The following is a 13,913-nucleotide window of genomic DNA, read 5'->3' as shown; positions in this document are numbered from 1 at the left end:
CTGTGGATAACTTTCCCCTCTTCTACCTTCCTGCTCTCTACTCTCCTCTCTTCTCTCTATCTGTCATCTTTTTGTTGTTTTTTTTCTGCCTCTCTCACTGGCAGACTAGAGGATTTTCCAACCTCACCTACCAGCACAACCAAGCAGGAGTTCCTGTATGTCAAGTTTCCTCAGTAACCTTGTCCAGTCCTCCATGACCATTCATAACATCTCCATAATATTTGTATATCACAGTCCCTTCCATATTTCAAATATATGCCATATACTGTTCACCCTTACTATAATAAGATTTCTTTTGCTCTCTCATATGAACCTTTCACAGCATTGTATTGTGTCTTCAACAGTGGTCAGTAAAATCATAACATCCTCATGACACTAATTTTACAGTTATAGTTACTTCATTAATGCATTGTCAGTGGGACACTTTTCCATTTCCTAGTCTAATTGAAACAAGTTTTGGACTATCGGCGTTAAGTCCATTTTATAGGTTATTCTGACCAAGATCCACCCACTGTCATGTTTCCTTTTCAAAAATATGGATGATGCATTATTGTTAACTACCAGTGTTATTTTTCCCCGTGATATTTTCATCAACAGTTTGTTTTATTAAAAGAGTTTCATTGTCATTTGACACGCATAGCCCCGCCCCCTGTATCTTTAGATCGGAAGAGATCATCTGACTAATTCTGATTTTGCTTTTATACACTGTTTAAGTGACGACTGATCTGAAATAAATGATAAAATTTGGCATGAACAAAATCTTTAATTTAATGGCAAAGTAGTCTTTGAGAGCAGTTTTACAGAAACCTAGCAGAAAATATGTGAAGACCCTTTTTTCCCCTGTTCTTCCAAAAGTAATAAGTTGGGAGTATTTCACAGACTCATAACTCAGAACAGAAAATAGATTATAAAGTTCTGCTAGTGGTTATTAAGTTTATGTGATACTATGTGCCTCATACAAAACTCTGAATATCTTTTAAATACTTGATGCTTCTGTCCTGGAAAAAGTTGTCAAATCCAATGATTAGTTCCTCCTGAAAGGCGCTCATTGCAGCAGCTTGGTACGTAAACACAATCTAGTTTTCTGGTGCACCCTGACTCTTGGAAGTTGCAAATCCATCAATCAGTCTGATTGATCCTGATATTTTGACAAGTGTTTGCCAATTTTGTGTGTGGTATGAATCAGATGGACAGTCCATGATCATGCTATCAGCGCCTGAAACTCTCCCTTTCATCTTTTCTATTAATCCATCTAGATCTCTCTCCTTCCAGTTGCTCTCTCTACATCTACAAGGCCTCGTTTCCAGTCACATGAACATTTCATTTGTACATTTTTGCCAGTATTTGTCTGAACATATTTCACAGACATTGTTTTATGTTACTGTTCAATATTACATCCAGGCTGCGATTTCAAAGTGAGCACTTGTAGTAAGTTCCTTTTGTTTGTGTGTATTTGTATCTTAGGACGGTGGTGAAGTGTAACATCGCAAAGTCCCAGGCTTTATATAGCGCACAGCGTGGGCTGAAGACCAATAACGCTGCCGTATTAAAAGTGGGTGCAATCTTCATCAACATCCCGCAACACCCAGCAACGCTGCACAGCATGATGGTCCGCAGCTCCCACCAGCTCTCAAAACAGATTTCAGACCTCATCCGTCAGCCGTCCAACATGTGAGGAAAAGCACTTTCTTTTCGTAAGTTTAATGATTTTTTTTTTTTTGCCCATATTAAATTCAAATCTGTTTATATCAGCCCACCGCCCAACCGCGAAGACACGCCTACTCCACAGCCTTCTGAAGTGAGTGTCAATCAAACTCCGGTGGAGGCCATTGAGTTTCCTCAGCTGCCTGAAGGACTGGAGAAGAAGCCAATTGTGTTGAAATTCAGCGCTATGCTGGATGGGATCACTATTGGTGCAGCCCTGTTGCCCTCTCTCAAAGCAGAATACAAGATGGGTCGCATGAAGAGCCATGGCATGACAGGTACTCAAATTTCCAATGGCACAGTTGTTCATTTATTTCACAGCGCCCTGGGAAATACAGATGCAACAATAACAAACGTTTAACGTTTTGGTGTCTCCCTCTCACAGGTGCTCAGACACGGTTCACTTTTGAACTACCCAATCATAAGCTATGTTTCCAGTCGAAGGTTTCCCCTGTGGATGTGTCGGCCATGCCACCCACTGCCAGCCTGACGCTGCCTCCTGTCACCATGTCTGGACAGTACATCATACAGGAGCACGAGGGCCACAGCGACACTGCCTGGGCCCCAGGATACAGCAGCTATCTTCAGGGAAACTACTTGCGCTGTGTAGCTGAGGTGTGCCATTGATGTAGCAATGAGATATTGTACTAAATAGGTTGCTTGATTATTAGATTATCATGTTTGGGTTCGTTTGATATACAATATACTGGTTTCTTCATTTTTAGATCGGGTCTTTCGAACACAATTTGACCACAGATTTGCTCAACCATCTAGTCTTCCTTCAGAAGGTCTTCATGAAGGAGGTCAATGAGGTCATCCAGAAGGTGTCAGGTATGTTTGATGAAGAACACGTAGCATAAATGGATGACTTTTTTGTGTTTCATTTATTTGTTTATTTATTTGCTCTGTTTTTTGTTTTGCTATCATTTAATTTTTTGGTTGCACTTTATTTTAAGGTGTCCTTGTTACAATGTAATTATACATTTAAGTACTGAGTAATATTAATTAACTATATGTACTTACTATATGGGTAGGATTAGGGCTACTTGCATGTTAATTATGCATAATTTATTGTTATTATAATATTAAGTATATGTTTCTGTAGGAGGCGAACAGCCAATCCCACTGTGGAATGAACACGATGTGTCAACAGATGGCGACAAACCTAAAATCCTGCTTTATTCTATTAATCTGACTTTTAAGGTTTGTACTAATAAAATTGTGTTTATTAATTTTAAGTGAATCTTGCAGACTTTTTAAACTTCTTCAGTATGTTTTTTTTTTTTTTTTTTTTCTGTTGTAGGGGATTCAAATGACAGCCACCACTCCTTCAATGAGGGCGGTGCGCTTTGAGACGGGCTGGATTGAGCTTGAACTGTCCAATCGGGTTCAGTGCAAGACTACTCCCACAGGAAGTAACTACCTGAAGCTCTTTGGGAAATGTCAAGTGGATCTCAATTTGGCTTTGGGGCAAATAGTCAAACATCAGGTAGCTAGTCACAGAAACATAAAGAACACTGTTATTCATTGTTCTCAATAAACTTTCTTATAGATGCGTGAGATTTTGATAAGGTGGTGCACACTATCAGTTAATCACTGTTGTCGTGACAATGTCTCTTGCAGGTGTATGAGGAGGCGGGGTCAGATTTCCACCAGGTGGCGTATTTCCGCACTCGAATCGGTTTGCGCAATGCTCTGCAGGAGGAGATCAGTGGTAGCTCTGATAAAGAGGCTGTCCTAATCACACTCAACCGTCCTATTGTTTTTGCTCAGCCAGTAGCATTTGACAGAGGTCAGGCCACACTTAGCCTTTTGTTTTTTCATGTGCATCCTTTGGTGGATTTTTTAAATTTTTTTAATGAAATTGTGTATTTGTTATGTCTGTTGTAGCTGTTCTGTTCTGGCTGAACTATAAGGCTGCCTATGATAACTGGAAGGAGCAGCGCTTGGCTCTCAACTCAGACATTCATATGGCCACCAAAGAGGTGGTGGACAAACTGCCAGCCATACAACAGACCAGCGTCCAGGCCTTCAGCACTCTCTTCCTGCAGCTCACTGTCAATGACCTGGGCATCTGCCTGCCGATCACCAGCGCCACACAGGTGGATCCTCACTGATACTCAATCTATTTTTCATTCTTTTTAATGTTTAGACTCATCAGATTGGTGTGAACAGGCCTTTAACTTGATAAAATACCGTAGGCTTGTATTTCACCCTTTATACACATGAAATCTTTCCATTTCTGTGGATCATTTACATTTACATTTACATTTATGCATTTAGCAGACGCTTTTATCCAAAGCGACTTACATTGCATTCAAGTTACAGTTTTTACATTTTATCAGCTCTTGCTTTCCCTGGGAATCGAACCCATGATCTTGGCGTTGCTAGCGCCATGCTCTACTATTTGAGCTACAGGAAAGCTAGGATCAGAATGCTTGATGTTAAATGTTTGTCCTTCTTTCTGCTGTACATTAGGCCAATCACAGTATTGATTTTGACACTGGCTCAGCACTGGTGTTAACCATCGAGAGTACGCTAATCACAGCCTGCTCCTCCGAATCTCTGGTCAGCAAAGGCCATTTCAAGAACTTTTGCATTCGATTTGCTGAGGGGTTTGAGACGACTTGGGATGACTGGAAACCTGAGGTCAGAGGTGACCTGGTCATTAATGCCTGTGAGTAACACTCAAAGTTAACTTGCTGTGTCTGTATTTTGCCCCGTAATGCTTCCATGATTCTTGAAATACTCAATGTGGCTTTCTAGGTGTTGTCCCCGATGGTACTTATGAGGTTTGCTCCAGAACGACAGGCCAGGCCTCTGCAGGTATGAGTAAAACAATGTTCTTCAGCAATTTGAATGTTTTTGAAAGAAGACTCTCACTCTTATGCTTTCCAAGGCTGCATTTATTTGATCAAAAATACAGTAAAAACGGTAATATTGTGAAATATTATTAGAATTTAAAAGATTAAAAAAAATCTTCAGCATCATTACTCCCAGTCTTCAGTGTCACATGATCCTTCAGAAATCATTTGAATATGCTGACTTGATAATTAAGTAATATTTCATTATTTTCAGTGTTGAAAACAGTTGTGCCACTTTTTGTGGAAACTGTGATACTTTTTTTTTTTTCCTCCAGGGTTCTTTGAATAAAAGAAAATTCAAAAGAACAACATTTATTTGATATAGATTATAAATAACATTATAAATGTCTTAACAGTTGCTTTAAAGCTTTCTTGTTTAATAAAATGATCAATTTCTTAAGATCTTACTGACCCCATAATTTTGAATGGTAGTATGCATTGATGAAATGCACAGAACAAGGCCATTAAGGAAGAAAACATTGTCAATTTGATTTCATACTGACTTCATATTTAATCTTTGTCTGTGTTTAATAACAAAATCTTTCGATACTCCAGAAAGCAGCAGCGCGGGGACGTGGACGCTAAATGTCTTGTGGAAGATGTGTGGTATTGATGTGCACATGGATCCCAACATCGGCAAGCGTCTGAATGCTCTGGGTAACACTCTCACCTCTCTGACCGGTGAAGAGGACAATGATGATATCACAGACCACAACTCGGTCAACATGGCTGACCTATCAGACGAGGACGAGAGTGACGGCATGTCTCCCCCCATACACACGGTCAGAGCTCACACGCTTTATGCCACTAACATTTCTTAATGTCAGTGTAATGTCTTTGTAGCTATTTTTTTATTTACATTGTTTGCTTATTTGGTTTCTTGTTTTTTGTACATGTATATTAATGTCATTTTTATGTTTAGAGCAGGAAATGTGTCTTTGTGCTCAGTTGTACTCGATGTCTTTGTAGTGGTGTGTGTTTGTGTTTGTTTTAAACCGGCCCATGTTTGCAGTGTCCTGAAGGGGATCTCAGTCCCAGACTTTCGTTCAGGAAGCGGCTGGTGAACAGCATTCTGGGCATTAGCCCCAGCCCTCCTCCCCTCTCACCTTCTGAGTGTCGTAATGTTTCTCCATCATCCACAATCACTCGGCTAAAGTCGAGAAGTGTTCGCCTGTCGTCCACAGCCAATGCAGAACGAACTAGACATCCCAGACCCCTGTCCTGGGGCTGTGTATGTACTTCAGAGCTCCCATTTGCTTTTCAGTCCTCTCTGTTTCTCTGTCACATTCTTTCTCTCCATCTTGTTCATGCTCTCAGGGTGGAAGTTGCTTTTAAGATCAGTCACATCACTCAAAACCTTGTTGAATTGTGCCTAGAACTGAAACATGTCGAGAAAGTCTGAATTCTACAATTTCCTGCTGCTTTTTAGTGTTTCTGAATCCTCTCCATGAGAAATGAGTGGCCAGAGACATCTTAGACTTTTCTTATTTCCCATTTCCAAAGGAAGCATTTCTCATGGACAAGCTGTGTTCAGTAATCATTTTTTTGGGGTGGTGTTGTGATTTTTGTTTTTCTGATGTGTTGGAATGAGCAACACTTGTTTTGACTGTTCAGCAGTCAGTGTGATTTTGGAACTCTTATATACCTAGGGCTGGGCGGAATGATGGTAAACACTGTGCAACAGTTGAAATATGGCAACAGGTTGTGTTTTTTGTGTGTTAAAAATAACTTGCTGATTTGTATTATCAAAATAACAAATAACCAGTTTTTTATTGAATTTCCTGCAAAATATACACTGTCATTTTTAAAAATAAATTAATGCTGTAATTCAGGAAGGACGCATTAAAGTGATCAAAAGTGCAAATGTGACAGTACAGACTTTTACAATGTGGAAAAAAAACAAACATTTCAAATAGGCACTGTTCATTTGAAGTTTCTATTCATCAAAGAATCCTGAAAGTTTGCACAAAAATATTAATCAGCCCAGCTTTTTTTCAGCATAATGATAATAAAAAGAAATGTTTTCTGAGCATCAAATCAGCATATTAGAATGATTTATGGAGGATCATGTGACACTGAAGACTGTGTAATAGCTACTAAAAATTCAGCTTTTCCATTACGGGAAGAGGTAACATTTAAAAAAAATAATACAATTTGAAATTGAGAGAACTTTTTTTTTTTTTTTTTTTTTAATTGTAATAATATTTCACATTGCTGTTTGTACTGTATTTTTAGTCAAAAAAATAAATAAAAATGCAGCCTTTTTGAGCATAAGAGTCTTCTTTCAAAAACATAAAAAAATCGTACCAACCCCCAAAATTTTGAATGGTGAATTTTAATATTTGTAAAATGAAATAAAATAAATTAATATGCCGTTTTTGAATTACTCATACCATGACAAGGAAATATCAGATTTAGTCATACCGCCCACCCCTAAGTGTGTCTCGTATCTTAAATGTATTATTTTGACAGTTGTTTTCCCTCTTACAGGAGTCTGTTGACCTGCGCAGACAGGCAGTCATGAGCAATCAGATAATCGACGCTCGTGGACGGAAGTTCTCTAAGCGCTTGGTGGATATTAGAGAACTCAATGAGCAAGCCAAAGTCATTGATGATCTCAAGTAATGTCAACCGGATAATTAATAACAAGCAATATACCTCAATCAGTTTTTTTTTTTTTTGTCTAAAAGAAATCCCTATAATTCTTTTTTTCTCTCTAAGGAAACTGGGAGCAAGTGAAGGCACCATAAACCAGGAAATCCAGCGCTATCAGCATTTGGAATCTGTCGCTGTCAATGATATCCGTCGGGATGTGCGCAAGAAGCTACGACGCTCCAGCATGCGGGTGAGAAAGACTTGATTCAGCTCACTACATTGAAAGTGTGGTGGAGATGAAATGTTGCATTAATTGAGATTGTGCTTTGTTTAGGCTGCGTCATTGAAAGATAAATGGGGTTTAGGGTACAAGCCAAGCTACAGCAACAGCAGGTCAAAGAGCATTTCGGCAACAGGCAGACCACCAATGAAGAGGTCTGATAGACCCAGGTATGTACACACGTACACACACACACTCACTCACAGTCACTCACTCAAATTAAATCACAGATGGGTTAAAGTATTTCAGTTACACGTCCTTAGTTTGTTCATTGATTTTATTTATTTTTTTTGTCTCTCTAAAGGGACGATCTGCCAGACATTAAAGTGGATGCAGCATCTCCAGCACCAAGGGTTACCTTCAACATTGACACGGTAGTGTGCACGTGTACATCTGTGTGTGCCGGAGTCTGTACATTTGTTCATTTAAAATTCTGTATGCATCTTTTTTGTCGTCATTCTGTGGTTCCATCTACATGTTCAGTGTTTATGTGTCAACAACGTTTGTAAAGTTAAATAAAGCTTTGCTTTTTACATTACCCATTCAAAAATTTTGGGTCAGTAAGATTTTGTTTACAAATTAATTTTTCTATTTTGCAAGGATGCAGTTGATCAAAAGTGACAGTCGAGACATTTAACATTGCAAAAGATCATTTCATTATTTTTTTAACTTTCTATTCATCAAAGAATCGCGAAAACATTATCTTCAGTTTATACAAAAATAGTAAGCAGCACAACTGTTTGCAACATTTGATAATGATAAGAAATGTTTTGAACAGTAGTATGACCAATTTATACTGTATTTTTGATCAAATAAATGCAGACTTTTCAAAAATATAAAAAATATCTTGCTGACCCCAAACTTTTGAACAGCGGTGTACTTGGACAAATACGCGCACATACACATACTCATTGGTTTTATGGTTTCACCTGCAAGTGCTTCACTCTTGACTTAATGAAAGCCATATGTATATTCACATACTGTGCTCAACACATATATTCATGTACTGTATAGCTCAGTAAGTCTGTTTGTGTTTAAGATGGAAACCCCAAACCCAATCCCAAGTCCAGCTGACTCTGTTTTTAAGGTATCAGAGAAAAACGGTCCAAATCGAATCTTAAAATCACCTCTGAATCTCTATGCATGCAAGTCTTGTGGCGTGAAATCGCTAAATCTAAATCTGCTGTTCAAAATCCAATCAAAAATCATCACGACTCTTAGGCTGAAGAGTGGTCTTAATTTTCTTTTGATTTCTCTACTCACACGTTCATTAACACACTCTCACTCCCTATGTTGAAGCTGCTCTTGTGCTGTGTTGGTGTAACTAATCAACTCTTGTTTGTTCAACATGTCTGGATCTTTATCCATTGCATTGTTCATGATGTCTTTCTTGTCATCTGTCCATCTTTTCATCTTTTCATTTCTCATCCCTCTCTCCTCCGCTGGGTCGTAGTGAAAAGCATGAATTGGGAAAAGGAAAAAGCTTTCTTAAAAGTGCTCACTGGTTATGAGCGATCAGCCAACAGTTACAGTTTGAATTGACTCAGTCAGAATCAGATCAGTTTAGGTTTTGAGTACATCAACAGATAGAGTGACGGAATGATGGACGGATAGATAAACTGACATTCAAGTAAGTGTGTCATATTATAATACTATAGGAAATATTATAGCACTCTACTGCTCCATGATCTCAACCGAAGCCCAGTTGAGGAGAAAATTGTAAATGTTAGACAGTTGGATAAAAGGATTTCTATTTCAGTTGCAATCTTGATGAGAATTAATCTAATAGACCCAATATAATACCTTAGTGGCCATTGAGCTTTTAGACATGACAGGGTTATATTTTACCACAAAATCACAAGAAAAAAAACAGAAATTGCATTTTGCTTCAATAACATGAAGGCTTAAATATTGTTCCAATGCAAATAAATAAATAATAAAGTAAATTAAGTAAACATTTCTGTATTACGGCAATACGGATCACCATTGAATATAATGGTAATTACAAACCCAAGGGTAAAATGTCCAGATATATGATGGTAATGATGCATTGATATTCAAATTATGTCCAATAACAATATCCATATTTTGATGGCTGACAACTGATAAATATCTGATTGTTAAAATTCTACACTTATTAAAATTATACACTTTTTATTTATTTTATTTTATTTATTTATTTTTGCTTACAAAAAATAAAGTCAGTTGTTTTAAATGTAAGCATCATAATATTAACATAAAAATGGACAGTATGAAAGAATTTCATTTTGAGATTTGGAAAAGTTAAACATCCAATATTAGGAGATAATGCTAAATTTAACGCGTCACTAATATCATGATCCTTAAAATACGCTTGCTTTTTTTTTTTTTTGATTTTGTGGTGATGTGACCTAGATATGTCTTTATTAGATCCACTCATGTACTCGAAGAGACATAAATCCTTTAGGAGAGAGAAATTGATGAATAGATGGATAGATATATAGACCAATCATCTGACTGTTGGCTTTCACTGGTTGTTGAAGTTCCCGGAGGAGACAGAGTTGGACCTGTTGTCTGTCACCATTGATGATCCTGCCCATTACCCATCATGCTCAGTGTTCAGTGCCCCTGGCACACCTGCAGTCTTTTCACCAACCGTTCCCTTCCAGCCCGATGACAGCCGCCGTGAGGACCTCTCCTCGACTTCTTCAGAGGATTCGGACAAAGACGACGAGTTTGACAGGGAAAGACCACACAGCTATTATCGCAGACCAGGGTGTGTTGAACACACAGCACATATAAACACTCCACAAACACAATTACACACTCTGAACTGACAGTCTGTATGTTTGTGTTTCTCAGGGGCTCTCAGAGAAAGTCATCTGCGCTGTCTGCATTATTCAGCGAGCGCTGGCCGGCCACACCCCCTCAGCGTGGAGCATTAGCCCCGCCCACTGAGCGGAACATTGACTTCGAGCTGGACGTACGAGTTGAGATCGACAGCGGCAAGTGTGTGCTGCATCCCAGCACCCAGCCGCCTGAGCATGAAGATCTCGCACTGAGGAGGTGAAGAGACTCAAAATGGACACACTATCTCATGTTGTCTTTATTGAATCGCACACTGCAGTGATGACATACAGTTGTGCTCATATATTTACATGCCCTTTGCAGAATATGCAAAATGTTAATAATTTTAACAAAATAAGAGGGATCATGAAAATTGCATGTTATTGTTTATTTAATACTGTCCTGAATAAGCTATTTCACATAACAGATGTTTATATATATATATATATATATACTCCATAAGACAAAATAATAATTGAATTCATAAAAAATGACCCCGCTCAAAAGTTTACATACCCTTGAATCTTAATAATCTGTGTTGTTTCCTGGATGATCCACGACTGTCTTTCTGTTTTGTGATAGTTGATCACGAGTCCCTTGTTGGTCCTGAGCAGTTTAACTGCCTGCTGTTCTTCAGAAAAATCCTCCTTGTCCTGCACATCTTTGGTTTTCCAGCATCTTCGAACCCTTTCCAACAGTGACTGTATGATTTTGAGATCCATCTTTTCACATTGAGGGCAATTGAGGGATTCATACACAGCTATTACAAAAGGTGGAAACATTTACTGATGCTCAAGAAGGCAACACAGTGCATTACTTTTGAACTGGATGATGTGTAAATATTTATTATTTTGTTTAAACATGAGACAAAATAAGTACAATTTACCCTGATCATCCGATTCAAAAAGTTTACACCCCCCCTTGTGTTGCCGCCTTGAGCATCAGTAAATGTTTCCACCTTTTGTAATAGCTGTGTATGAATCCCTCAATTGCCCTCAATGTGAAAAGATGGATCTCAAAATCATACAGTCACTGTTGGAAAGGGTTCAAATATTCAGAAGATGCTGAAAAACCAAAGAATGTGCAGAAGCTGGAGGAATTGCTCAGGACCATCAAGGGACTCGTGAACAACTATCACAAAACAGTCGTGGACCATCCAAGAAACGACACACAGTATTGAGATTCAAGGGTTTGTAAACTTTTGAACGGGGTCATTTTTACAAATTCAGCTATTATTTTGTCTTGTGAAGAATATATAAACAACTGTTATGTGAAATGGCTTATTCAGGACAGTATTAAATAAACAATAACATGCAATTTTCATGATCCTTCTTATTTTGTTAAAATTATTAACATTTTGCATCTTCTGCAAGGGGCATGTAAATTTATGAGCACAACTGTATATTTGTTGGCCAACCTGGACGTTAGAATCACCCTGGTTCCCTTGACAAAAACTATTGCAAAAAATAAACTCTGTGACCAACAAAAGTTTGATTCTTGCACATTATGTTCATAATGATAATCTTCACAAATGAACACAACTTTACTGAACTTTAAAGCCTAAATACAATCGTCTGAAGTAAAAAGACAAACTATACTATGGTCATATGGCTATTGCAACATAACCATTAAGTTTCAAACAACTCTTTCAGTTTTTATAAAAAAAAAAAATAATTCCCTTCAAAGTTTGAGTTAGAATGATTTGCATAAGTGTGATGTCAACAACCTCTGTAGTCCCATTTAGCCACTTGTTAGCAACTGCTGTTTTCAAGACAAGCTTTAAAAAAAAATCACAAGGGGTATTACTGGTGCATTTTATGTCATAGAAAAAAACATGAAAATATCTAAAATATACTTGTTAATCAGTGACCTTATTTCAGACATTTAACCAAAAACACATTCATAAAACCCATTGACTTCAGGATGATGGAACCGGAAATGGAACTGTAAAAAAAAGCGTTCCATGTTTTGGTCTACAAAAACGTCATCCCTGCATCACTCTATTGGTTTGGATTTTGGTCAGGGCTGCAAAGTGCTCCTGTAAAACGTCTTTCTCCTTCTCGTTCTGTTGTCTAGGAGTTGTGAGCGGAGTTCGAGGAGTCTGGATCAGGACTCTCCTCCTAAGAAGCGAAAGCAGCAGCACAGTTTTGCCTCCAGCTCCCAACTACTGACTGCTAAGCGAGTGCCCACCTCACTGCAGAGCAAGACCAGTGATATTGAGACCACTGTCTTCTACATCCCTGGAGTGGATGTTAAGGTCTGCTGTGGGTCTTTTGACATGCTTCACACAGCTATGTGTATTTTCTTTTGGTTCAAGTAAAGACAGGTTCACATCAGTTTTTTGGCAATTTTTTCTAATCTGAGACACTTATGTTTTGAGATTTTTGAGTGTCAGATGATGTTATATCAGCACTCATTTTGATGTGTAAAACACTCAAATACACTCATAGGTCTATAGACACATCTGAATTGCCCTTACATTCATGCAACCAGCTAACCAATCTGATGGGTTACAGTGCTCAAGCACTGCAAAAAAAAAAAAAAAAAAATTGAAATGCAGCAAAAAAGTTACAAACCCAAATGGATGCATTAATGTATACTTTTCATGATTAGATAACTGTAGCGCTCATCCCCCCTCGCTGTTTCTTTTACAGCTGCATTACAATTCTAAAATGCTGAAGACGGAGTCGCCCAATGCCTCGCGTGGATCGTCCCTTCCCAGAACCCTTTCCAAAGAGTCCAAGCTGTATGGTATGAGAGACGCACCTGCACCACCAACCTCAGGCCCTGGCAAGACTAACACACTCCTCCCTCCCCCTCCCCCTCCTCTCCCTTCAGGTACACACTCTCTTCCTGTCTCGTCGTCTACCGCTGGCTTCCTGCATGTGCTCAGCCTCGTCTCTGTCACTGGAGCATGGCCCACAGCTCTGAGCTCCACTGTAGCGCATGACTATCTAGGATCAGTGTTCACAGTTGCCTCTGCAGGGTCTTTTTTTCTGCTGCTTATGTGCTTGGGTTGCGACGTGCTTGGGTTGCGACAAGCTTCTGTTATTAGTTCTTTTTATAGTATTATTGGCGACAGTTTCTGTTTGTCCTCTTTCACTGTTTGCTTCATCTTTCTGCCATCAATTAAAATTTGAAACGTGTATACAATACTGTTCAAATGTTTGGGGTCGGTTGATTAAAAAAAATACACTAAAAAGAGATGTATTTCATGTATTTGAAATAGAAATGTTTAATTTTATTCCTTTTTTAAATTTAATTCCTTGCTGAATAAATTGATTTATTTCTTTAAAAACATTCATCAACCCTGAACTTTTGAACAGTAGTTAAAAAAAACACAAAAAACAATATATATTAAATAACAGTAAATCCCCAGAAGTCACTTTGGATAAAAATATCTTCTAAACGAATAAATGTAATTAAATGCATATCACTCAGTATCTCAGCAATTGTTTCAAGGACTAGTTCACAAAGAAATTAAGAAGAAGAAAGAAAAAAAAACTCCGCCTCATGTTGTTTCATTGAAACACAAAATGAGATTTTAGGTTGAATGTTCAAGCTTCTCTTTTCCATACAAATGAAAGTGGGTGGTGATTTCAACTGCAAGCTATAAATAGTTCTGGACACTGCTATTCATTGAT

The 13,913-nt window shown here is 38.2% G+C and overlaps 1 protein-coding gene across 11 annotated transcripts in view; it reads left to right on the top strand.

The window, feature by feature from the left end:
* kiaa1109 (KIAA1109 ortholog) overlaps positions 1 to 13,913 on the top strand; it is a 69,328-nt gene that overhangs the window by 41,724 nt on the left and 13,691 nt on the right. For 3 of the 11 annotated variants that reach the window (XM_058795144.1, XM_058795143.1, XM_058795142.1), the window contains exons 49-70: positions 105 to 155; positions 1,465 to 1,671; positions 1,753 to 1,982; positions 2,090 to 2,319; positions 2,430 to 2,535; positions 2,810 to 2,907; positions 3,008 to 3,193; positions 3,328 to 3,496; positions 3,595 to 3,806; positions 4,183 to 4,381; positions 4,471 to 4,530; positions 5,124 to 5,350; positions 5,581 to 5,799; positions 7,059 to 7,189; positions 7,290 to 7,413; positions 7,498 to 7,613; positions 7,748 to 7,817; positions 8,483 to 8,530; positions 9,966 to 10,198; positions 10,285 to 10,488; positions 12,346 to 12,526; positions 12,924 to 13,107. In XM_058795144.1, the coding sequence (XP_058651127.1) occupies positions 105 to 155; positions 1,465 to 1,671; positions 1,753 to 1,982; positions 2,090 to 2,319; positions 2,430 to 2,535; positions 2,810 to 2,907; positions 3,008 to 3,193; positions 3,328 to 3,496; positions 3,595 to 3,806; positions 4,183 to 4,381; positions 4,471 to 4,530; positions 5,124 to 5,350; positions 5,581 to 5,799; positions 7,059 to 7,189; positions 7,290 to 7,413; positions 7,498 to 7,613; positions 7,748 to 7,817; positions 8,483 to 8,530; positions 9,966 to 10,198; positions 10,285 to 10,488; positions 12,346 to 12,526; positions 12,924 to 13,107 (3,485 nt within the window). The remainder of the gene's footprint in view (positions 1 to 104; positions 156 to 1,464; positions 1,672 to 1,752; positions 1,983 to 2,089; positions 2,320 to 2,429; positions 2,536 to 2,809; positions 2,908 to 3,007; positions 3,194 to 3,327; positions 3,497 to 3,594; positions 3,807 to 4,182; positions 4,382 to 4,470; positions 4,531 to 5,123; positions 5,351 to 5,580; positions 5,800 to 7,058; positions 7,190 to 7,289; positions 7,414 to 7,497; positions 7,614 to 7,747; positions 7,818 to 8,482; positions 8,531 to 9,965; positions 10,199 to 10,284; positions 10,489 to 12,345; positions 12,527 to 12,923; positions 13,108 to 13,913) is intronic. The other 8 variants (XM_058795152.1, XM_058795151.1, XM_058795148.1 and 5 more) reach the window with 7 other exon arrangements.

Source organism: Onychostoma macrolepis, chromosome 13 (assembly GCF_012432095.1).
Source record: "Onychostoma macrolepis isolate SWU-2019 chromosome 13, ASM1243209v1, whole genome shotgun sequence".
In the NCBI taxonomy this organism is placed as follows: domain Eukaryota; kingdom Metazoa; phylum Chordata; class Actinopteri; order Cypriniformes; family Cyprinidae; genus Onychostoma; species Onychostoma macrolepis.
This window is presented reverse-complemented; position numbering and strand designations above follow the sequence as displayed.